Below are 27,358 nucleotides of genomic sequence, written 5' to 3' on the forward strand. Positions count from 1 at the left end.
TACAACTTTAAGGACACCCTCACCTGTATGCTATGTGTTGTGGGTGCATGTGTCTGTATGTATGTATTGGGAAATGCAGCTTTCATTCAAATCATCACTTTCAAAATTTATAATTCAATTAGGTAAATAAAATATATTTCACAATTTTTACTCTGATATCATTAAAATATTTAGCTTTAAAAACATGCACCATTAACATGAATATATGTACTGTTCTTGAAGTTTGTCACAAAAATAAAAAGCCTTTTAAAATCTACACAGTTGCACTTACAAATGTCAAAGAAGTGAAACGTCTGGATAAAACACAGGAACAACAGAATCATTATAGTCAGGCGAACTGTAATTAAGTTTCATTATTTCAGTTGATAGTGCGAAGGGTCAGGATGACCTGTAGTCATCTTGTTTTGGCCGTGCGCAAACTTCTTATTCAAACGATTTCTTCCTAGTAACCTAAATGCCCAGGGTACTGATTTCTGGACAATAGCATGCTTGGATGAAGGGTACCCAAGTAACTTCAAAAAATGACCTTGGACTTCATTCCACGTCAAAGGGGTCAAATATATTAAAATCTTGAAAAACTTCTTATCAATAGCTATACCTATAGACCTGATATTAAATCTGTAGCATATTATCATGAAGGGCTATCAGATTTGTTCAAATGAATGACCTTTACTTTCATTTATGGTCAAAAAGGCAAAAATCTTAAAGCACATTATTTTCGACCAGTTCCGCTGGTAAGTTGAATGTACATTACCTAAGTTACAATACATCGAAAATTATTATCCCGATATTGAAGTGCCATTTGAACTTTCAAATTGTCAGAGTTGTTGAAACTAGTGATGTATATTGAAAAAACTATTAATAGTATGAAATACTGTCTACCGATTGTACATTACAAGGTTGGTAATATTTAAATTATTTACTTAGTTGAGTAATTCAAACACTCTCATCAAATCCGATCAATTTATTTCATAACTACTGAAACGTTTGTATTCTACATCTATTCACACGTCTCGACTGACTATATAAGTTCATGTGACGTTCACTCTCATTTCGATTTATCTTTACACCATAAACGTTTACCAATTCAACGTTCTACAATTTGCCATGAATGAAGGCTATCTACATAAATATGTAAATAAGTTATATGGATTAATATTTGATTTCCATAAAGAACAGATCATGGTAACTCTGTATTTCGTACCGTCCCTGAATACCGTGTTTATTTATCAATGATTTATGTTAAACTCGTAAATAGAATCGACCGAAATTCAGTTGCCATGCAGCTAATTTTCTCGCTTTATAAGTGTCTTTTATTCAAGCCAATTAATCCAAAATAAGTTGGTCATACTTTTTTATTGATTATTTGGTGTGTAGCAAGGGCATTTGTGTGATTGAAATATTCCATGCATTCTGAATGACATGGGGCCCGTAAAACCAGCCCCTGTATGACCAATGCTGATCGTTTTTATTAAGCTATCGGATTAACAATTTACCAGCAATCTAGAATTACAATGCTTTTAAATTCTGATCACTTTTCATCACCGGAGATTGTAAGAATCAAAGGAAAGCATTAAACATGTTGCTCCATGCCGTTATTTAGAAACTATCCCATTTCACATTCTTCTGAAATTACACTATCCAGCCATATTCGGTCATTTCTGAAAAGGGTCTCCGCTCTTTATGCTGTGTGCAGGAAGTCGATATATCCTTGACGTGTCACCAATACCATCAGAGATTTCGTCATCAATATCGTTCATTGAATGGTCCGCCACAAAAAGACACTTTGCACAACGTTCTGTGTAATCTTTATTTGCCCGGTTTTAATCAAAGGTCGATGACATCATTGCATTTAATTTAGAGACATTCACTAAAGGATATTTTTATCTTTAAAAACTAAAACAATTTCGCGTAATTAAAACTTTTATACCTCTTTGCAACAGTCATCCGCATAGTCTTTCTCCGTAGTTATTATGGAAAATAGGACAATGTGTCTCTACTATTTAATTAATGCATTATAATGTATCATTCCGTTCTTATCACAAAAAGGCAAAAAAGCATTCTCCATCGGATGCGAAATTGCAGAACAATAGTTTTTTGTTGATGTCAAGGGACTAAAATCCACAATGATACTTAGCTACATACAAACACGTCAAACCTTACTACCATGTCGGTTGGCCTTTGTTGCATTTACGAAAAAAAATGTTTAGAAAAGAAAGGAAATTATGTTTTGCAGTGCTTAATTAAAAACAATACAAGATTAGTGTACAATAGTTTATTAGCAATTTGTTTCGGAACATATTCATTTCAAAACAAGTTTAATATATCTCCATAACTTTCAGTCATTCTCAACTACTCTCTCACATCAAATCATAACCCTTTCTGTCAGAACATCTTTACAAGAACGAACGATATATATTAACTCCTGTTAATCATCGATCATAAATAATATAAAGAATGTATTTAACAAGTTAAAAATACATGAAGATACAAATGATTATAATCACACGTCTCTATCTCGACTTATGACTAATCGGAGACTAAACTCGACGCTACAAAAATATATCATCCCAGCCTAAAATTTAAAGGCTCTTGAGACTGGGTGTGCTACATTCATGTTGACAATTTGTCATTTTCGTACAGGTTTAAGTTCATGATTTTCATAGATGACGAGATTACTTAGTTTGGTAAACTTCCATTATCGATACATTTTAGGCGTCTGTAAGCTATAATCACAGAATGTAATCTTCACTCAATGCACAGTGTATCTATAAATAGAAACAAGTTCTACAAAACATTACAAAAAATCAAAAGTATGTGCCCCCATAAATATTCAAATTAAAAAGCAATGTATATCACAGGGCCCTGGAGATTTCAAAATCCTAACAGTTTTAGTTATGCTAAGCCTCCGTGTTATCAGTTACGCCAGGGAGTCGAACTCTTGTCCAGCGTAACGTCATGGAGAATCAAAGGACATATGTACCTATCGTACACTGTAAAACCACTTTTCTTTCACGTATGATTTATTTAAGCAAATTTCTCGATCCAAATAATTTCTCAAAATATTATCTCCGCGAATTACAATTTACAATTTATTGATAGGAATTTCACTTTTCAGTCCCCGCAATTTAAATCTTTGCGAACTAAAATACAAATTCCAAAATTTACTAGCCGTGAAAGAAAGTTGGTTCAGAGTGTCACTAAACCATTTACCCAATACTTTATGATATCAGAGAAATGAGAAGTAGTAATGGTAAGTCATATATCCCATGATTCCATCAAAGGCAAGGCATGACCAGTTTCCTAGTAGTTGCAGTACAAATAATCAATTTATCACAATATCCGGAGACTACTCAAAAGCAGCAAAGTGACATTCAGACTATGTTAAAAATAATGATATTCAGTTATTTTTCAGGTTGTACAAGCATTTCATAGATTTACAAAATTGTTTTCCCCAGTAAATAATATTGTTTTTAGAACGAAAAAGCTTTTAAATTTGTTTTATCCATAAAGATTAATTAGATAGTATGTTGTGGTTTGAGATATACTGTGTAATAAACTCTGACTTAATAAACAATTTCGAAGGTCTGAAGTAAGGAAAAATTGTCTCGCGTAGTCTTCATTAGTTCATATTGTTATAATGTCAAAATCCTTAACCAAATGATGACGTTGACTCGTTAAAGAAGAATTCGGAATGCTATCTGTACTCATTTTAACAGAATTTAAAGAAAAAATATTCATACAGTTGGAAAAATACCTTTGAATTGTACTACCACCACTTGAAAACGAATAAAAATGTTTAACTGTGTGTCATATCAAACCGAACTTCCGATGAAGTCAGGCGATTTGACACACAAATTAACCTCATCCGCCTCCTCCACCGCCAGTACGACGGGAGGGTCTATAACTTGCTCCTCCCCCTCCGCCTCCCATCAGAGGGTTGTAATCTGTAAAAGAAAAGGTGAAATTTACTAAATTATCAATCTTTATGCTAAAATAGTCGTTATCATATCTAGATACATGTAATTTAAAATTATTGATAGGACTAACTCCCCTCCCCCCCCCCCCCCCCGAAAGTCATATGTCCGTATGGCAGCGTTGAATTTTTGGAATTGTTTGTTGAATAGTAAAATTGAGTAGCCGCAATGATGCAATTTCTATCGCCATGGTGCCAAACTTTTGTTACGAAAAAACTGAGTGTCTTACAGATTAGAAAAATACTGCAACATTCAGAAGACATAGAAATATCAAATGATAAAACTCCCGATCAATTCAATGAATGAAACATAGAGTTGTATGCATGACATAAATGCTTCCGCGCCCATACATAAAAATGTAACGGTAACACTACAAATAACGCCCATTCGTTATTAAACTAATGTTAACTTTAGTCCCTCCCAGGAAAAGAAAAGAATGCAAGGTTGTATAAACAATTCGTGTATATTATAGTATCAATTTCGAGATGTACCACGGTATTTGAGTACTGTACATATGTACCAATTATTAAATACTTATAGCAACTTAAAGATTCACTCCCTTCGAAGAGGGTAAACATGAAATAGACCCTGATGTAGAAATTTATAATTCTTCATAGTGACTGTTATATCCAAAATTGATGAAATTTTGCAAACTTGCAAAATGTTCTTAAAATACGGTCTGTTGTTTAGAAGAAGATATAAAAGACGGTAACGAACGAAGGAAGATGGGCTAAAAAGACAAGACACGAAACTTACAGTTTCGTCAAGACACACGATCACAAAAAAAACCTCATCAAAAGCGAAATGTATAAAAAAAATTCTGATTTACTCAAATATTACTTACCCGAGTCCCTTAGTTTCGGCTTTGGTTTCAGTCCTTTTGGTGTCTCCGCATTTTCTTCTCTCTGAAAATAAAAACAGTCATGATAAAAACCATTTCGTATTAAACTTCACAACATATGTTCATTTCAAAACTGAAATCAGACCTCGCCGTAAATCAATATCTCTCAGATATGATAATTTTTAAGATGCTTTGACAGAAAATGTAAAACCATGTGAACTTCAGTTGAAGACATTATCATGGTAATGCTGAGATTCATTTGTTGTGGCTTTGTTCACGGTGATGCCTAATTAATGAGTTTTTGGTCACTTTCATTCAGTCTCCTATAACAGAACTTAAAGGTAAATATAAAGACTATCAGGACGTTATCAAGCCAACACCTATCAATTATGGACCTTTGATGAGGTTCATAGTGTTATAAATCGCATTAGTAGAATAAAACAATTGTCAACATCAGTCTCTAATGTACATATTAATAATAAGAAAGGCGTTGGTCAAAAAACGGCACCCTGAAGAATGCAGCGATTGTGTAATGAAATTCTAAAAAAAGGAAATACCGATGCGAGTCAACATGCTATATATTTAACGTCACATGACCATGTATTATCCTATGAATATCAGATCATATCTATTATGATATTGTTACTAAAGATGAGCTAACAAAATAATAGTCACCAAGATCGCGCCACATCATTTTAATGTAGCAATAACACACCATGGTTGTTTTAACAGGAGAAAATCAATTAAATGCAAGCATCAAAAATTTTAAATTGTCAAAAATCGAGACTTGAAAAGTTAAAACTCTTGTACAATTGTACCAGGCACCAAGATCAGGAAACGGTCAGAAGTATAAAACAGACTTCAGTTTAGACATTATGTCGTTTTTATTGGCTAAGCAAAAATTTAAGTGTAAGACTGTTCTATGATCCTAGGGATAGGTATTCACTGAATTGAGATCGTGTCTGTCAAAACTGGGAGATTATATCATTTAATATACGGAATCATTATCTAGACTAGTGTAATGACATACACCACAAATAGGTCAAGGACAATAGGGCAAATGAAGTTCACAGTCACATCATATGGTGCCATATATCTAATTTTCATTGAAAAATACTCATAACTAGACGGGTTTAATGACCTCATTATATTTATTGATGAGAAAAAAACGAGAAGAAAAAAAACTGAAATTTGTATGAGAAAAATTATTGCCTCAAAACATGACTAATCGTAATGTATCTAATAAAGACATTCATCCATTATTCCTATTTTCCTAATCTTTTTTCGATGAATCGATGATGAATGCTGAATTAATATATACCTAGATATATTATGAATACATTCTATTACATAATGTACTTAATACAACGAAGCAAAATATGGATAATTCTTTTCAGTGTTGATATTTTCTTAAATATATAGCTTTCCCCAATTTCGACGCGTTATTGTTTATTTCAATCAAAATGCTAGATAACGTTTCTAGCTCTTTATCTCCTGACCCGAAGGTGCGGTGAGTTAATGCCGTGGTGCAGCGTCCGTTGGTCTGTCAGTCTGAGTGCCAACATTATGTTCAAATCGCTACAACTCTACGTTCTGCATAAGTGTAAACCATGTTTTGCGAGAAACATAGTTTGGTTGAAACCAAGTGGAATAGAAGGGGATATATATTTATTGTAATTCAATTAAGTCAGACACATAATTTGAGAAAGCATAACAATTTGTATAAATCTTGGTTCTGACTTCCATGGGGCAGGAAGGGCAGGACTCAAAGTAGGAAAGAAACAGAGTTAGTTTGTTTGAAACCGTTACTAATCATAACAAGTCCGAATAGGAGGAAATACAGGTACCGGTAATTCAGCAAAGTACATCTATATTTCTGTTCCATAAATGGTCAAACCACGTATATGTATATATTTTTATCGATGTGATGGTTTGATGATGGCAGGTACACTAGAACCGCGAAACACGGCATTGGTGAAAAGACGTGTGACGAATTCTGAACTCGACATACCTAGGCCATTTGAAAGTGTGTAATTAAAGAGAAACTTGAGAAACGTCCAATATAAATATTTCGTTCAAAAATTGAACGTATTCCATATATATGTAAATCTTATCAATAAATTATTTTATTCAATATAATGCATTGTGTATTTATTTAAACATTACGTCCGTAATCAACTTTGATGACGTGGAAAGGTTGTGCACGGCATGGGGATATGCGATAACTTACCTAAACAAGTAAACACGACATCGGTATGTGGTTAATAAAAGGGATATTATATGGCTATATCTTGGTACATGTAGCAGTAGTGGAGGATGAAAGGAAACCCAATCTGGCGTGTTAGTGTCAACGCGCTGACAAGCAAGCCGCTGTAATGCACAGCACTTATTCTCATTATAGCTATTTCATTACCATGTCTTTAATTATCCGGAAATTGGGCAGAGGACAAGAGACGTAAAACCGGCTTTCGGTTATACTAACTAATCACTTAACTGCGAATAAATCAACTTGAGATGACGGCTCTGTAAATTGAATTGTCATCGAAAAACAAGCTTGGCTCGTCCACCGCACGGCCAGCTTTGAATTCTTTTTCAAAATGCAACATATCCTTTTGATAAAGCTTCCATAGGAAGCATTTCACGTGACAGAATTTCAAAATTTAGATTGCGTAGATGGTAATATCATGCGTTGTTGTTTAGACATCAAACTGTTAATCCTATTAAACCTTTTCATACCACTATGCAAAGAAAAGTATGATGTTCTTAAAGTACTGTACAAAATTAAAAATTCAGACCAATACAAGGCATATGACAAAGTTTCTCTTAGAAAGATCTTTATTCCTCATTTGCAATATAAAACACATGATAAATGAGCGTGAAGTTATTATGGATTTTGTAACCCTGCCTACCTGAGGATGGTAAATGTAAGTGACAAACCAATTAAGATAAATAAGCCGGGTAATAGTTTTCCCGTTTAAAAAAAACTGGTGGTTAATTAAAGAGTCATAGAAAAGGATTTGGAACGGTGTAGTTTACTTAGTTCTTTTTTTCTAAAAGTCAGAAAACATGGCAAATATATTTCGCGGTTTTCAATAAACATTCATAGCTATAAAAGTAATATTTACATCAATTAAAGGGACAATTCAGTCTAAGAGAACATAAAAATGTGTACATATATCGGAAAAAACCATTTCTAATGGAAATTAGATCAGTCGGTTTTACTGTGATATGCCTGAAAAGCCCATGGTTGTGACATGTGTGTAGATGTTCAAACTCGCTCGCTGTCCGCCATTACACATTGTGGTCGAACTTCTTGTATGCCGAACCCTGTCCCTTGCTCGTAGAGCAATGTAACTTTTGTCTAGAACTGCTCAAATCGCTCTGACAGTAGTGTGTTTACCTTATTAGGTGAATTGTCTTGCCTAAAAATATTTTATCACCTTCTCAGTGGTTATGTAGTTTATTTGTTAAACGTGCGTGACTTTTGCTCGGGTAAGGGTACAGCGTCCATATTGTACCTGCTTAATCGTATTGATCAACGATTTGATATTTCAACGATATTAATTAAAATATTAAACAATAACGTGGAATTTGTCAATATTTTATATTATATGTTTCATAAGAAATGTAGAACAATACATTTATGCCATATTTTGCTTCTTGGTTATGTAAAAGAATTAGCCTGAGTGAATTGTCCCTTTAACGGATACACACATTAAAAAAATGTACTTGGATCGCAAAATTCGATAAAGTAAATCGTACACTAGAGATAGTTGGTTGACAAGTAAACAATGCTATCTATGAAAATCTATGAAATCAACGTCACTACTCAGGAGGTGTCGCCTACGAATCAGTTGTCATTGGATTAAAGATGATATACATGTGTACCATTGGGGTATACTTAGAAAATGCAACTGCGTTAGAGTTGTGTCACGTCAGTGATATCATGACCTAAAAGTGTTGATGCCATCGGTCAAATAACTACAGCACCTGCATACTTCTGACTAAAATAATAATAATACGCATGATACCATAATAAAACTTGTTTTATAGCACTAGGACATATTATTTCAAATCATTGGCATCAATCCGAAGTTTATAAACTACAGGTGAAAACTTGATAAGACTTTAAATCATGTCTTTTTCAAAGAGTAATGTAGTGAATGTGTCCTTATTGAATGTTTTTTTTATATGATTACTACAATGTTTTGTCAGAAATTGTACCACATCGGATTTGTTTCGAGATTCCTTAAATATGCTTTACCTTATGCCAAATATATACGAATTTTTCCAATTTTTTTTGTAGAAATTGATTAGCTTTCATTTCATAAATAGAAGTAATCTTATAATGATACATATTTGCATGGTTATTCGCCATTCGTAATTGGATCTGATGAAGCTTTGGCAAAATTAGTGAAACCTTGAAATCCCACACAGAAACAGAGGTCTTTCAAGTGCTCGTAATTTATAGTGAGGCTTGGGTTCTACATAAGCCTATAAAGGCTGTATACTTATGCATTATCATTACCCGTACTGCTCAAGTTTAGTTGCCAATTATCGCATCACTATTTTCTTTGCTGGTGTATATGCATTACTATACATGACGATGCTTAAGAGAAAGAGAATAATATAACTAAAAGCCGGTTATAAAAAGTATATAATAAATCAATAATTAGTGTCAGATAAACCCAATCAATGTCTAATTATAATGAGTTATTGATATAGTTATATCTATTGTCAAGACATATCAATGGAATTTGCACCGACGATAGGAAAATGCTTGCCATAGTCTGTCAATTATGATTCTCATTTAATTAATAGCATACAACCCCGTGACTAATTATCTACACTGCATTCTACCACGATGTGTCCAACATCGCAAGAGTTTCCACACTTGGTCAACTTTTGCGACAAAACAATCTGATTTATATGGGTTGTTTGGAAATATCTGACATTGCCTAGAATTATTGCAGTGGAGGCCGAAATCTAAAACCAAAAAAATATTTAGGTCTACGACTAACATGATAAGCTGATACGGAATTGACAGGATATTACTGACTGCAAGAAGAGAGATACACAAAAATTAAAGTTATAATGTAAAGATGAAAAAGAGATCATATCCTAAAATGGGCACAGTAACAGTCACTTTGACAATGTAACCTTCTAAGATCCATCAATCTTACAAATTAACCCATCAATTTGCAAACCAATTTAAAAAAAAATGCATTTACTTTCTATCCTCCCATGTGCTGCTCAGTTCCTATCTTTAAGATGTTCCACCGCCGACGAATGGCATTGTTTCTCTATTCAAAATAGGAATAGAAGTTGGTTTTTTTTTCAGTTACAACAGTTACTTACTTTACAACATTACCACCGTTGAAACGTTTGAGCTTCTTATTTTAATTCAAGTTCAAAACATTAAAAATAATTAATTCCGTCCCGAAAAAATTCTATGGCGCTATGCCCTATATGGAATAAAATATTGATTGTGCATACACCAAAAGCAAAATTAATTATTTCATATCCATTTTTTGTGTTAGTTAGACATATAAACACAATTAAACACCAATTATTGTTCAAATGATGAGTATCGGTTATGCTCTGTCGGCGGCTGAGCATCTTTAAGTTAATGATACATGTACCTTAGATTACTTTGAAAAAACTGTCATATTTATTTTTCATGAAAAGCAAAGCGAAAATATCCATATCGTTATCAGTTATCAGTTATCAGCAAATCACGTACACACGCGAATATTTCCCACTTCTACAGTGATATCTAGCTTTTTATTGGAGATTAGACTGTGTTCGTATTCCTTATTGCATAAAGGAAGATCATCACATCGGATACGGGTTAGAATAGTGTTCACATAGCTCTAAATTAAAGCAAATGATTATGAACCCAAGTAGGTGCATATACTCAAATCCGTACTTGCAGATTCCATAGACATTAAAATGCAAGCGATCTACTTTAAATCTTTCAATCGCCATTTTATCATATCACGGATACAACCTGATTTTTTTCTAATTTACTTTAAGATCCCTGTCTTGGTACAAATTCCTTATACTCCATAAAAGAAAAAAAATATCCTGTAAGTGTTTAAGTATACAGTTGTTTCTATAATCTCATTAGCAGCAATGTTTAATGCGAGCAAATATGTTCCTGTATCGTTGCACACACCTACAATATTGGGGAGATTCTGATTGGGAGTAACTAAAGTCGTGATTACCCAGTAAACCGCTACGTCAAAGGGACAGAATCGTTAATGTCGTTGATAGCCACGTGATAATTCCGTCATGATTAATTACAACATTATAGGATACTGTAATGCTACTCATTTTACTCCTTTAAGTTCCCCTATATATACCCCAGAGGCATCACCAAACTATTTTCATCAGCAGCATCTGAGAGGGATACAGTTTTTTTCTGAACAGATGCGTGGGATATTATAGCCATTAGCCAATGAGCAATCGGTCTTTAAGCACGTGATCCTCGGTTATTCCGGCTAGGTGTGTCTAGCAGGTCTTCTGGATAAATTGGTTGACATTCGCTAAACTGTAAAGAAACTTTCCGGTTGTGGAAGGACCAACAAGGGATCATAAACTAAGAAAGGACATAACGTTGGTAAGTTTATCTTTTCAATTTTGCATGACTACACAGACTAAGAAATGATTCGCTTTTGCTGGATTTTCTTTTATTTTATCAATTTTTCTGCTATCATCGAACCAAAAGGTAACGCATGGTATTTTCAGGAAAACGCTTTATCTTTAACAATCGTTTTACAAAATATCTTCATTCAACAAATACAGAGCAAGCCTCGGCCAGAATCTTCCGCTTTGAACAAGCATTATTTTTATCACAATTCAGAACTTTGAAATGTACAAAAGCAGCGGAATTTTTAAATTTTAATATAAAACAATTTATACCCTTGAGTAAATACTGTACCAGCACAATAGTATTTCAAGCAACTCCGCTGCTAGCGATTTCAAATGTACTACATTTTTTTAAGTATTCCTCGAATCGCTATCAACGATTTTTAACAATTTATACTACTATCATATGAAGACATATATATACATGTGATGTTTTAAAGCTAATGCTTTGTACAAATATAATCAAAATTAATTACTTCCAATTAATTACAACTGAGATAATTAATTATACTTCTTTGATGCTAGCGCAAACATAACAGTTTTATTTGAAGATACACCAATTCTCCAGTTCCCGACATTGTTCGCGTTTGAAATCACTGTATCGATATTCCTCTTCATTAAAGAAGTTTAAACAAAAAGGGCTTTTTGAAGCAAAAATAGATCTTAAAAGACCAACCTCTATTTTGTCGGCAGACATTGAAATTCGAATGGCGCATTTGATTACATTTATGTTTTGAAGATATCGTGATAAAACATTCTTTTATAAATATGTCAATACTTGGTAGTCAACTACCACCTAGCGGTAGTTTAAATAGATTTAAAATTAGATTCAGCTAGTTTAATTCCCAGAAGTAAATTATGTGCGGAGAAGTGGAAACAGCGAGGTAAGGCATTTGTGTTACATCAGTCTAACAATCATTATACATAATTATACAAATACAACACTTGAAGGATTCACACTTCCGCTGGCAGATTTAAACAGGAAAATAATAAGATAGAAAGGAAATCAAACCGTTACATAGGCAGGGAACGGAACTTGATTTTTACGATCACTGTATACGCATGCCATAGTCAATAGTCGAATTGATCCAAATTCATTGGTATAACTGCACTGTACTAAAAAAATTTCCCAAAACACCTTTTAATTTGGTTTATTATCTTTATTATTGACCACAATTAGTTATACTCTTAAACTCGTCCAAGTAATGTTATGAATATTAATTGATGCATTATCTAACTTAAATGGAATTCTTGATACACTCACTTTATGAATCGATGTCTTTTTATTAATAACTGACATACAAATAACGCCCATGCACCATCAAATGCGCCATTCGAATTTCATGTCCATGCAGTTACGAAAATATATTACAATATTGTCATTTCAACAATTCTAATGTTCTTGGAAGTAAGAGGGCATAGGTTACGCTATAAATTACCAAGCGATATTTTTATCTTAATCAACACGTATTGGATCTCCTATGTGTTCAAAAAACAATCATAGCTAATTAAACTAAACAGAAGTTATTTGAACGATGCACCGAATCCGACCCACACTGCCAGCCGAACTGGCTGGTTTTGTGCTTGGAGGTTTAATGAATAACGGTAGTAAAATTATTATACGGACACGATCCGTGCACTTTTATTTCTTGCCTTGTTTAACTTGAACTATAGGAGAAAGTCAGAGCTCCCACGGACACAAACACCTAAGGTAGGTGGACTGATTCATTGTACATTCGTCTTGGCGTTGTTCAAAATTATACGTATCATATTTCACGGCTCATCAAAACACATTTGATACCGGGTATATATATGATTAAATTTAAGCACAATTTATCAACAGCATCAGCATTACATACATAACAAAGAACTTAATGAAACACTATAATAGTACACGGAACTACCACTAAAGACAGCAACAATACACACTGTCAACATAAGTGTTAAGTTAGCAAATAATATTTAATACAAGGAATACACTAACTCCTTTCATTTAGCAATTTATCTCGATAGGGCTTCTATGAATGTAAAATTCTTAAACAATAGCAATACTGCTTACAGTTGTACATAGTACATCCAGAATATGAAGCAGCGTTCGAGCATTGTATGCCAGTGTCATCCTTTTACATGTAGTATGATATTAAAGTGTTTATTTTGCAATTGCATTTTATTAAAAAAAAACCCTGACAAAATCGTTAAACATGACAAGAATTTTCAATACGTCTAGAGCACTTAACAATGAACAAGCGGGTAATACATGAAATGTTTTATCCAAGAATTAATTACTACAAGCTACACATATTAATCACTTTAACAAAGGTGCCTCATACGGCTATTTCTAGGGATGTTAACGTACAGTAAACAAATATAATTACCAGAATTACCGTGAAAACATTTTATCAGGGCGACGTGGTTTTTTTCTGAACTCAAGTATTTATAAAAATAAAAATAGACGTAACACAGACAAGAACATATTTCTGCGTTTTCCATGCAATGACATTTGAAGTTTTTAAATAGCGAACACTTTATCACTTTATCATAAGTAGAAATAATCAATATGTCTACAAATTCCTAAAACCATGCCCTCGAAAGGAAAACAAAATTACGAAATGCTTATAAATGCCAAAATAAATGTAAACCGACTTTAGGCGTGTAACCCGTTCAATAACATAATTAGAGATAATGAAACATCAACTATACTCAACAACTTCATATATCAACCGAATAAATGTCCCCCGTGTTACCCAACATAACATAAACACAAAGTAGTACAAAGCACCAAACAGTAGTGTATTATAGGGCAGGTTTTCAATGCTAGATCAAATGGCTTATTGGTATATTGTTGCATTATCAAAAACAAACAAGCATAATACGCACAATTTCGACATTAAAAATAAAAGCTGCGTGTATTCTCAAAGAAATGCTTTTCCTGAAGAATGTTTGGAATTGTTTTACAATCAGAACTGTCGACAAGGAATAAGTATTTACGTTTGGTAATTTGTATCTACTTTCTTTTAATCGCAAACATTTCGGAATTTTTTGAAAAAAATATACTTTCCATCCGGTGTTCTCCCTTAAGGACATTTTCCAGCTCGTCCTAAGGACCGACTGACCCTAAAAGTTACTAGTCCTGAACGAAAGTTACTGGTCCTTACAAAGACACAATTCAGCCTTGTTTATATACTAGTAATAGTTTTGCTAACAAAAATATATCTGTAATGCTGCTGCTATTTTTGTTTTGTATATCTTAGTAGTCTATCAGATCTTGACCAAAACGTTGCTGGGCAAAGGACCAGTTACATGACAAAAATTGTCTGCCCTACTATAAAGTTCCCGTTCATGGGCAGACGGACACGCGTTAATTTCAAACACTGTCTTCATCCAAGCTGTTGATCATAAAACACGTGCTATCCACAGTATATTAAGAAAGCCGATGGTTTTGATGTATTCCATTCTTAGTTTGAAAGCAAGTGAGGAAGGAATTGGAAAAGAAGAAATTATTAATAAGCAAGTTATTACACAGTCGTGATAAAAATGCATGTTTAGCCATGCCGAAATCGATGTTCTTCACGAATCCTGTCCTGGACATATTATATAACCGAATAATTGTTGAATTTGAAATCCTGCTAATACATTCATGTTAGTTAATCTGTTTTATTCCCAGAGAAAAGCCCAATGGTTAAACAAACATCGTCCGGAAATCTAAATAACAGCAATGGAAATGGTCGACAAAGAATCTGCCTTGCATGATTAAGTAGACGCATATCGTTTACAAATTCTATTCTTGATAACGTTATGTTTGCATACGTCAAAACTTCACATGAGAATGGTTAGCCTAATGGTATGTTTTGATATTAAGTACATCCGTACAGTACTTCGTCTGTATAGTAGACTTATGACAGCCATAGTGGACGAGATAAGTCCTATTTTATTTTAAACGTGATTGATTAGTTAGAACAACTAGAATTGTCGCCAAAGTGGACGACTAATACCCCCGCTGCACAAATATAGTAATAACTCCAATAATAGGAGACATGTAGAACCCTATATACAATGTAGTTTACTCAACCCCCTATTTGTCAGGGTTCTTTGTAAAATTTTTATCAAAATCTGTCAATTAGATTAGGAGGAGTTCGTAGGTCAAAGTTGTGTCTACAGATGGCCGGACGAATGGGCAGACGGACGACCCGATTCTATTATACCCCTTAACTTCGTTGCAGGGGGAGGGGGTAACTGAAAATGTGACCAGTCAATTCAAAGAGATATTATTTCTTTCTTTCGAAATCTGAGTAATCAAAATTCCAATGACCATGTTTTCTATTGGTCTTTTTTAAATTCAACTAAAATATTTGCATATTTTCAGGCTTTTGAGGCATTATGAAAATGTTGCTTCTTCACATGTTTCATGAAATTATCAATGAGGAAGTGAAACTAAATACTCGATATAGTAACAATCGAAACTGCATAGTTTTTCAACGGCAACTTAGATGAATATTGACACTGACAGGGCGTTTTGGTTTTTATAAAATATTGATTTTAAGGATCAACTTCAAAGCATCGCGTTATTAAATATGTTGAGGTATTGCTGAAGGTGCATTAACCTTTGTTACTTCATACACCATTTACATGGAAGGAACAAGACTACCATTTATGCACGTACCTTTACAATTCACATATAGTTTGCCTGGTATTAAACGTCTTTTTTATTTTGTGAAATTAGTAAAATGACTATGTGGCAGGTTTGTAATAAAAGAAATGAAATAGCTCTATATGGTTGATGGAAATATTGTATATATGCGATAACCCATTGGTGTAATGTGCGCCGTAATATTACACTAAACAATGTTATAGCAAATAAAAAACAAGATTATAAGATATAATTTAAATTTGTTCTGTACTTTCAGATAAACAATGAACTCGCAGAATACCCTCCAGAGTGTCGTCATATTTCTGTCCGCAGTGACGATATCCCTAGCTCTGAAAGAAGCCATGGCATCGAACGATGACGTCGAGACTCCATTTTCAGCAGATAGCATAGGATACATTGTTGGTAAACTTCAGAGACGCAGTGGACTTTCACTTTTAGCACCTCCAAGTGTATACGGATCAAAATTTGCCTCCTACGCACAGAATCCCCCAGACAAACGCGCCCGGTACCTCATATGGATGCCTGCACAAGGATACGTATCGGTCCCACAAGAAGATATCAGTAATGTAGCTGGAAGTTCTGCATCGTCAAAACTTTTCCGATATGGCTAGAGACTATATCTACATTGCTACATGACTGAATGTCTTTGTGATACGAACTTACAGTGAATACCATTTAACGTTATGTCATTATCAACATCGGAACATGACAAGAAAATCTATAAATGATGTTGAAATTCAGACACTTTAAAAGAAAACCAAAATCATGAGACAAATACCGGTCCATTTCTTTGCTTTTGTTCGTCGACCATAATGCGTCCTACTCTTTTACAATTCATGCTACTTTCACGAAAAAAAGGATCAGCGTAGCTCTGTCTCAAGGTCTTCACTTAATACTTGCGTCTGATCAACCGTGACAAAATTACAAATATGTAGATATTGTAAACGTTCGAAAAGCAAATAAAAATATTTAAAAATCTTTGTCAATAGTCTAATTGTGTTTTTCTAAAGGTGTATGTGTATAAATCTATGCATCTGTATGTCTTCTGGTTTATTTTTATTTCCTCATTAAAAACACTGATGGCATTTTCACATTTTTTAACGATTAACATCTGTTATATCCATCCCGAAGCACATATTACAAACTTATGTGGAGTTCGACATGACATGTTATTTATTTGTTCTATTATATTTATGTTGCCTCTGTAAGCATTGGAGAATATGTGTACATGGTCCAAGATTACCGAAAACCCATGCCATCTCGCTAAGCCTTTCCAACGGAAGCCTCGAACTAGACTACTGTAAACCAACTTTCACCCTGTTCGAGTAATTAACTTTGGCGATGTTCGCGAAAATTTATCTCAGCAAATAATTACTACTTATTATACATAATATACAGAAATTCAGGTTTTCAATCCGCGAAAATTAATATCGGCGAACTAAAAATAAAATAGCGAAATTTAGTATCCACGAAAGACACTAGGTTTACTGTATGTGAAACTCGTGGCAACATCGGTCACAAAATTATTTTAAAAGTGATTATGAACGATGAATGAACGAATGGCGTGGAGTATGGGACAGATTCTATACATTCCAAGAAGTCCTGATGAGATAAAATAAACTATAAAATGAACAAGTCCACTTGATTCCAGTATCTAAGAATGCATACCCTGGTACAGTAGTAGCCATTGGATCCATACAATATGTCAATAAAAGTTTAAAGTTACCAGAATGACAATATCAATGTATGTTGCGTTATATAGCATTCATTGTTTAAACAATACACTCACTAAAAGGTCCCATGGTTCGATATTTTAATTTTGTCACTAAGTAGAAGTTAGAACATTTGTTCTGTCCTAGAACACGTCTTCTTTTTTATTTCATGACTTCCATATTAAGTCTTGTAAAGTCAAAAGAAACATTTTGCGACAGTACAAAAACAACAGTTTAACAGTTTTATCTATGTTGTACAGCTTTAAAAAAGATATTTCGAAAATACTGTTTCAATTTTAAATACCTTAAGATACTGTAAATATTTTCTATACGATTTTTGTTTCAAAACGAGGTTGCAGAGAAGTTGTTTCACAGAATAACAACAGAAATAAAGATTTTATTTCAACATGGGAAAAATTCCCAAATTTTAAGTTAAACTGCATGCGAAAGAAACTTAGTAAGCAAAATGTTTTGACTCATTTTGACGAATCTTCTGTATGTAGTGTTGTACGTTAAAGGGAAAATCAATGTTACTCTGCATGAAAATTGTCACCATTACTTGTTCACACATGTCAGAGTAGAAGCCTTACAAACAGATCGATTATTTTGAATAATTAGTAAAAATAAATTTGTGAAGAAAAGGAATACTTCAATAGCACTCGATGAAAAAAAGTCAATTTCATCCGTCTTTAAGTGTGTCAGTGATTATATAATAAATGGATCCATTGGGTCTGTTATAGCTAATTAAAATCATATTAAATGCTGAAGACAAAAAGATTACAGAAACAAGCAGCTGCTTTGATATAATGTTCTTATACATATAATATCACATCATCAGAGGCTGATTGTGAAATATGGCCGTAGCTTTGTAAAGTGTTCATAAGTAGATAATGCTGCATATTCTATAAATGCACCATTGCTACCGCATTGAACACGTGAAATATAATTCAAAGAATGCAAACTGAAACAATATTACCTCCAAAACATACTTTATTTTAATCTGTAAAACTATAACATTTCTCTTAGAATCAAAACGGTCACAGAATTCTAAGACATCTTTAAATAAGCAGCACAAAGACTAAAAAACAAACAATGAAAATGAGTAAGGGGAAAAGGAAGAGGAAATGATTGTAAGCCTAAGCCTATAGAATATCCTCTTTTACTATCGTGTAAGACCATGTCTACCAAATGAAATTATTTTTTAAACAGGACCAAACACGCTTGCCAATGACCCATAAATGAATTCCGTTTATGTTCAATTTAAAAGTTGAATTGGTTCCCATTGCAAGAAAAGGAAATTGGATGTTTTGCAATTTCACAATTGTATTTCACTAGTATCTGTCATTCTCCAAAACCCATATATAATACTACAGCTATGTTCAGCTTGGTCTGTTATATAAACAAATTCTGACCAATCAAATGACGCAAATATTATATTTTTCATGGTAGCCATCCCTAAACAATGTATGAAATAGTGTGCATTCATTTTTAAATCAATAGACCAAGTTTGCACAAATCCGACTTACACAAGCTGTGTATTGTGACCTGGGCCTAGTTGTTCAAAAGTACAATGATGATTTAGCCTATGATTATATTGCCTAATCATTTAATAGTAGTGATGGTTTCAGTTTTCATTTCATACAAAACGAAACAAAATTATATTTTCATTAAAATCATCAAGTAGGTAACGAATGGAGTGCTTAAAAATCTTATAAAATTTTGTCCTAGTTAGTCGTGTACTGACAAATGATTTTATCTTGATTTGAAAACTATCGTTAAGTTCATAGTTATCAGCTAAAACTTGGACCTATTGGTTAAGCTGGTATGAGAACAACTAAAATTGTCAGAAAATAAAGCCTTCTTGTACATTGAATTTGGTCCACCAGTTAAGGAAGAATTACCGCAGCATGATCCAGACTAATGTATACCCCAACATTTGTTGTGGGTGGTGCATAAGAACAGGCATCTCTTAAATCTTAACAGTCTATATACCGCGATTGGGTGCCGTAGATCGTGAGTTCGATGCGCGGATAGAGCATGAGTCAATAAATTGTCATGATTTGTTAAATTGTGTTTCTTTGATATTTAATTCACTATGTGTCGTTGATCCAAAGATTTAATTTGACAATTTCCACAGTGATCATGTCAGCATATCGAACCGACTATCACTTCGTCATAGGAACATCCTTTTTTGGGGATGTGGATGTGGCGCAGTGGTAGAAGGTGCAGGTATGTTTGGCTAGGCGATTGGGTGCCGTAGATCGCGAGTTCGATGCCCGGATAGAGCACGAGTCAATAAATTGTCATGCTTTGTTAAATTGTGTTTTTTTGATAATTATATATATGATACATGTAAATTGGTGCAGATCGATCAAAAATCAATTTGAACCTTCAACAATATCTTTTAGGTTTTTTGAGTTAAGATACTCAAGAGGAAGTATCTGAAACAATCTGTTAACAATTTGAGTATACCAAGTGAAAAGTACTTAATGCAACTATGGAGGAACCCCAAAAAATTCTTTATGCCTGTTAAAATGGTTCAAATTCTTAATATTCTCTTATTGATAATTTCAATTTTTAATGCAAATCAACAAATTTGATACTGATCCAGAGAAGACGATGGATATTTGATAATTTATCAGAAGGTTTCAATATATGTGTAAACATAAACATTTACAAGACACTAATTATGTATAAATTTCACAGAGAGATAGACTTCCATGTCCTAAACAATGCTCAAATGCCAAATGTGATGTAATTTCTACCACTAGAAGGAAGACGAATGACAGAACAGTGCTCAAATAAACCAAAAAGGAACTTTTTATAGAAAGACTTCTGTAAAATTAATGATGGCCTGAAACAATGTAGTATGTAAGGTATTGCTTGTATCCAGAAGAATAATGCTCAAAACAAGGTCAAATGTCAGAATAGGGACATGTTATCGGGAATTGTCTTGAAGAACAATATAAATACCAAGACCTTGAGTATATTTTCTAAATAATAACAAGATAAGGTAATTGACAATTCACAATATTATGTACTGAATACTTACAGGTTTGATCTTAGAGCGATATGCTTTTCCTTGCTGGAGGTTCTCCCATTCTTCTATCTTTGTTTGTCTTTTTTCTTCCTCTTTCTGCAAAGAAACAAAACAAATAACAAGCTTAAATTCAGATGATTTATGATATATAGCATTTTTATTTAAAATATAGCTAGCAAAATAGTTTATTAATTATCTATTTTTCATAATTAACCTTATTCAGGAAGCCACACTCCTTGTTTGGATAATCCAAAAAATAGATATGCATACTCCAACATCTAAAAGAAGTGCATGTTTAACCAAACTCCCTTTGTATAATCTTACACTGCCATATCTTGTTTAGATAAGCAAGCAATATTATTTCTTTATATTATAAAGGCATATGTTTAGCAAGCATTCAAAAACCCGTGTAGTCATTGTGAAAAAGGTGTTGCCAGTTAGTGGTCATTTACACACATGTGTAGGACATTCATGTAACATATTTTGAATTCAACATAGGGATCTCGCTCTTAACTATGTGTATACACTTGAAAAAATGTCCAAAGTTGTCCAATGATGACGTTGATGTGTTAAACATCAAACTGATGTGAAGCAATATTTCATTAGCATCTGCCACAAAAATTGTATAAAATTATTTTTTTTATATTTTTTTCAGCAAAAAAATGGAGGCTCCCAAATTAGGGAAGGTGCTCTTAATAAGGATAATATGGTAGTTGCTTTAAGAATTCAACCATGCTACTGAAACCATTAACAACTGGACCAGTTCTTACAAATATCTATACTACGTTACATATACCTGGTGTCCCAAGTACATGTATCAATTAAATTATGGCAGATCAGACACATCAAAGGAAGCATGTCACATTTTTAATTGATAATTCACCAATGTGTGAATTTGAATCCCAGAACATTCACAAACTAACTGAGCCCTAAATTGAATAATTTTACAGTAATAGATACTCAGATAACAGTGATTCAACATCATTGAGCATATAAATATGTACACCTTAATTAGTATTATCATGACAAAATGATATACATGTATCTGTATGACTATGTATATCATATAATTTTAAAGCAACATTTATCACATAATCTGCCTGAGTGATAGCTAGTGATTTTGCCCATATACTATTTTTCAATTATCTCTTAAGTGAATATAACGATTATATGTTATATCAACCGATATGAGCAATTTTCATTGGCTGTGCCAAGCAGGAAATTTATTGTGACTTCATGACAGAAACAATAAATTGACATCAGGTAAAATGCCTACCTCCACCGGATTTTCACAGCATATTTACATTCAATTGGACATTCTTTGAAATGAAGGCTTTTGTACGTAAGTGATAAATTGTATGAGTATATTAGGTAAATTTGGGGCCGAATAAAGCCCTTTTCCCTGGAGAAATTGTGCTGTATTTTCCCAATTTTATATAAATATTTTCCCAAATAAAAAACAACTCTCTAAAGCATATATGTGTTTCAAGAAATAGTTTATGATAAATTACCTACATATAAGATTACTAGTATTCACACCTAGTTCAGCAGACTGACATAAAATTAAATGATCTTATCCAGGGGAAATAACTCTTACCTGAAGTTGCTTTTCCATGTACTGTGATGCCTTGGCATCATGTTGTTCTTGCAGCCTCTGTCTGGCTCTTTCCATGGCTTCCAGGCGGCTTTGTGCAACCTCTGGATCTAATTTTGCAAAATAGATAATAACAAAAAATGCCAATTGATTTTTTTTATTTCAGCATGTTTATATATATAAACAAAATACAGGCCTGAGTGAAACAAAATAATTAAAAACACATATTAAATGCAATTAATACTGATAAGTTATAAGATAAATTATGACTTGTAAAATATTGATAGATATGGACAAAAAACAAGTTCTGTTCTATAATGGTTCAAGCATAAACACGGTGAGGAATCACGTGGTCTGTAATTGGTGTGTTACACAAATCATAATGGCCCCACCGTGATAAAGATCAGTAAAAATTACAGTGTTAATGAAAAGTACAAATTGATGTTGGTATTTTTCCAATTGAACACATTTATATTAATCAATGGGACCAATACATATTATACTACAAGATACTTTTATCTTGTAGGACCACTCTCTCCGGTGGTGATAGAACGTAACTCTTTGAAAATTACCCGCTGAAATGATGTTAGCGCAGGATATGATCATTTGTGGGGTCATTCGAATTCCATCACCAATAGAAACAATATTCCCGTAAAAATGTTATCATTTGTAACCTGAATTAGTTCCATTGTAAACGTTACAGTATTATTTGATAGACTACTTTACCTACTCCTTCAAAAAGAAAAATAACAGAACAAGTATACACAAGAAGACTTACCGATTTTTTTGTCCCTGCTCTCTTCTGCTTTCCTTTTCATCTGGTTGTAAGCAGGTTTTAATTTTGAGCGAATGTACAGCAGGATTAGACATCCCAACACTATGAACCAGCCGTATTGCTGCAGTACTCCAGTAACTGAAATGACAATAAAGGAAATCAGCATCAACCACACCAACTATCTGATTTATGTGTATAAGTGAAAGCAGTTGTAATTGGTGGGAGTGTCTTGGAGAAAAGGAGTTCCTAATTTATTAGTCGTATGTCAGTGATTTTTGTACTTGTTTGTACAATGTATATGATCATTTCAGGAGCATACACCTTTTAATTTGGGAAAATACTACATTTTTACTTCCTTGAAATGCATATATTTAGCAGAGGTTTTTCTTTATTTGGGAAAATATTTACATGAAATCGGGAAAATACAGCTAAATCTATACACAGGGGAAGGGGCAGAATTTCGTCCCCAAATGCACCCAATTAATCACTGGATGTGTTCACATATTCATTGTATATGCATGTTAACGTTTATAGTGTATCCATTTCATAATGATCATGGCACTCAGGTTTTTGTGTACAAGATACATGCAACTGCCAACATCATATGCAGATGCTGATCAATGATCTTGAATTACAGGCTGGTCTGAGGATCATATATTTTTAGACACAAGTATTGCCTTTGGCTATCTATATGTATACATTATATATGTACTTTTAATCTTGCAACATATAATTATAACTGTTTCATATTTAATTTTAAAGACGGCAACAATGTTGTTGTAAAATTTTCATCTGTCAAACAATCTTTGCCACGTATTTATATATAATGTTAAGTAAGGCAGATAGTTGAATATGCAGCAATCCTGTTAAATTCTGAAAGAAATATGTCAATACTGTGTGAATACAGCAAAATTAAAAGTGGTAGGTGTACGCCTATGGACTTGCGCAAGACCGTATTCAAAGTCACATAAACATGAGATTACAAAATATACACTTTGAAAAATTCATAATGAGAAATACATGTAGGTATGTAGAATAAACCTTCCAAAATGAATGTCATTGTTAACTGAATCTCTTACATTTAAATTTTGTCCAAAATCCTAACTTAAAAGCTGCTTTATGTGACCCTACTGCTTAGGAATTTTCCACTTGGCAACTGAGAATGACGTTGAATTATATTTTGTAGTCTCAATCACATATTTTTTGCAAAGTGAAAGTTAATGCTTTTATATAGGGTTTTTATTTCAGTAATATGTTACCATAACTTTAGTATGCATATCTTCCACAATTTCCCATTCATTTGTATATAAATATGAACAAAATTAAACCCCATAAACCTCCCGTAGTAGGCCCCTCTTACCTGTCTGTCATGCCTACGCACGACCGGAAATACATCCTTCTTTATATATCCATGAAGCCACATTAGCGCAGCACATGCAGGATACAGAGAAAAGGGGAGGCAAGAATTTTGGATTGAAACCAAAAAGAGGGTGGGACTCTGTAAAGTTATGGTAATTGTATCACATCTTGAAAATTGGTTTTACAAGAAAAACCTCAATTTCATTTCAGTATACAATGCAGTAAAACGGGCCAAAAGAATATTTGCTTATCTTTTATAGGAAATTAGTCAAACTTGGTTAGAAATAGCATTTTAACACCATATCCATATTGGTCCTGGCTGACCCCCTTATAAAACCAGCTTGGAAGATAAATAAGCAGAAGACAACAAGTGTTGTTTTGTTATATTTTAATTGTTGTGCAAACATGTAAATGTCAATAAAATGACGCAGCGCAAAATTTCCCACTTTGAACAATGCTTTGGTGGGAGATCTTCAACTTTGACATCTCTGGAGGGTGGCAACCCAGCTGTTATCACTATAGTCCCCTATAACAAAGCTATAGCGAGGCGAACCAATATGGGCCATAATGGCGACCCGCCGCGCCGTTGTGTTGTCTGCAGATAACCATCTACCTGATGAAGATTCGAGCCACAGGTGTGCTTGGAGCATGCAGATCCTGTGCAAATTGACCATGTGCAAAACTTTCTATACAGTGTAGTCGGCTCATAAACAACAAAATGCATGTACGTGGCATATTTCAAATAGAAAATTTTGGATTTTACACCTTTTTCATAAGAACACGAGGATGAATGGATGCGACTACCAAAAATGCAACGACCGATTTTTAAAAAATCACCGGAAATTATCTTGGATGACAAATATATTTCGTTTTGCCGATTCTCAAGATTCGTGTTTCAATATTCGATGCGTACGATGATTTTGTGACCAGGTATGTCACTTTTGTTTACATTTGTCCGCATATACGTGTTGTCAGATTTGGCTATATAGTCAAATCTAGCTATATAGCCAGATTTAGCGTGCTACCGGACCTAGTACAGTACAGTACAGTACGTATACATTAAATATTGCAATATGACAAATAGATGCTTAAAAATAAGAAAAATGTGTGCTAATCTGATGACATTACAGTTGCAGCAGTTGACTGGGGGAGGTGCGAGGGATGCTTTACCTGTACTGAACACATCTGAAACAATTTGTGGATTTTCGTTTTGTAAATTCGCAGGATGACCTTCGTCTTCTGCAAGAATTTCTTCTTCGTCCATCTCGACGATTTACACAAAACCAATCAATGTTATACGTGTTACAAAGTGTGTTGTTGTCAATAACCGGATGTCTTATATTCCATGTAAAAGTTAAGTCGTAACCGGAAAGGACAAGTAAATACGGAACAGAAAAGAAATACATGTATGAGAGAAAATATCAGCTGTACTTTGGCGATGACTCATTAAATGAACTGTAAATGTACTTTATGCTGTAAATTACAATTTTACACATTTATTAATGTTATTTATTTATTTATTCATTTATATTTCTTTATCGCCCACCATTGTACAAAACGTTAATGCACGACCGGAGCTCCGAGGTACTAGAATGGCTGTATGGGTCGGTCAGGATTTTTTTTTTTTTTTTTTTTTGCCACTTATCCCCACCCCCCCCCCCTTTGACCACCCCACCCTATATAAAAATGCCGAGATTATGTAATGCTTTTTATAGTATAATTTATTTATGAATCAGTTTATCTATTTAGATCTATTTATTTTATTTTTTTTTATAGAATTTTATGAAAAGCTGCAAAGGGAACATACATTGTAACTGTGTGTACATGTACTAGGCCTATATATATTGTCCATAAATTTGTGCATCATATAAGAAGAAGAAATAATACTGAGCACTTTACAAAAATGTCACAGTGACCTATTAATTTTGATGGTTTTTTCATGTTATTTATTATTTTGTTTTCTTTTCATCGATGCATAACAATTTAAAAAAAAATACATCATGTACAGATGGGAGCAAACTAAACTTGGTATCTAGTGCACTTTGTAGTGCACACGTAGTGAACAACGAAGTGCACTAGACTAGACATTGTAGTGCACTAGAGTGCACAACGATGTGAACTCTAGTGCACTACGGTGTTAACTCTAGTGCACTACATTGTTAACTCTAGTGCACCACGATCTTAACTCTAGTTTTCCAGTAAAACCTTACAAATACAAGTATATTAGTGTGCATGGACAATTAAACTTTTCAATTAAATAACTTAAATATTTTTAGATACAGTGTTCATGAAGCAACATTTATTCTAGATAGATTATAGCAAGGACGTATATAAATCCTTGATTATAGGTTTTAACAGAAATTTATATATATATTATATATTATCTAAATATCTGATTTTACATACGTTCATTCACTTAATCACATCCTTTTCTATACTAGACCTCTTGGACTAAAATGTATGATGGCCGTATGTATACCTGATCATAAGCCAGCATGTAAGTTAAATTTCAGGTAAAACAATTGATGGCCAGAGGTACATACATATATATACAATAGCTAGGTAGGTTTTGGGTGGAGCTGGGGTATAAGGGAGTCCAAGGGGTATTTCTCGAAGCATGTACACATGTAGTATAAATTTAACTATATAGTACATAATTAATAAACCCCTCTCCATCTTCTCAAAAAATGTAAATAAGATAACAACAAGATACAAAACAACAGGTATAAATTATCTTCATTTTGAGGGGAAAAAATCTTAT

At 33.5% G+C, this 27,358-nt stretch overlaps 1 protein-coding gene and 1 long non-coding RNA gene across 6 annotated transcripts in view; one reads left to right on the forward strand and one right to left on the reverse strand.

Moving 5' to 3' along the window:
• Positions 1-2,260: 2,260 nt before the first annotated feature.
• LOC138317658 (selenoprotein S-like) overlaps positions 2,261-27,358 on the reverse strand; it is a 39,503-nt gene continuing 14,405 nt past the window's right edge. For 3 of the 5 annotated variants that reach the window (XM_069259468.1, XM_069259469.1, XM_069259470.1), the window contains 5 exons: positions 23,242-23,376; positions 22,467-22,573; positions 20,882-20,965; positions 4,822-4,882; positions 2,261-3,947 (listed from right to left, as the gene is read on the reverse strand). In XM_069259468.1, the coding sequence (XP_069115569.1) occupies positions 3,865-3,947; positions 4,822-4,882; positions 20,882-20,965; positions 22,467-22,573; positions 23,242-23,376 (470 nt within the window). In that variant the 3' untranslated portion in view covers positions 2,261-3,864. Of the gene's footprint in view, positions 3,948-4,821; positions 4,883-20,881; positions 20,966-22,466; positions 22,574-23,241; positions 23,377-25,767; positions 25,955-27,358 lie in introns of those variants that run through there. The other 2 variants (XM_069259472.1, XM_069259471.1) reach the window with 2 other exon arrangements.
• LOC138317660 (uncharacterized) lies at positions 11,149-17,097 on the forward strand. Its single transcript, XR_011207788.1, has 2 exons — positions 11,149-11,440; positions 16,374-17,097. It is a non-coding gene; the product is annotated as an uncharacterized lncRNA (long non-coding RNA).

The sequence above is a fragment of the Argopecten irradians genome, chromosome 3 (assembly GCF_041381155.1).
Source record: "Argopecten irradians isolate NY chromosome 3, Ai_NY, whole genome shotgun sequence".
Classification (NCBI taxonomy): Eukaryota; Metazoa; Mollusca; class Bivalvia; order Pectinida; family Pectinidae; genus Argopecten; species Argopecten irradians.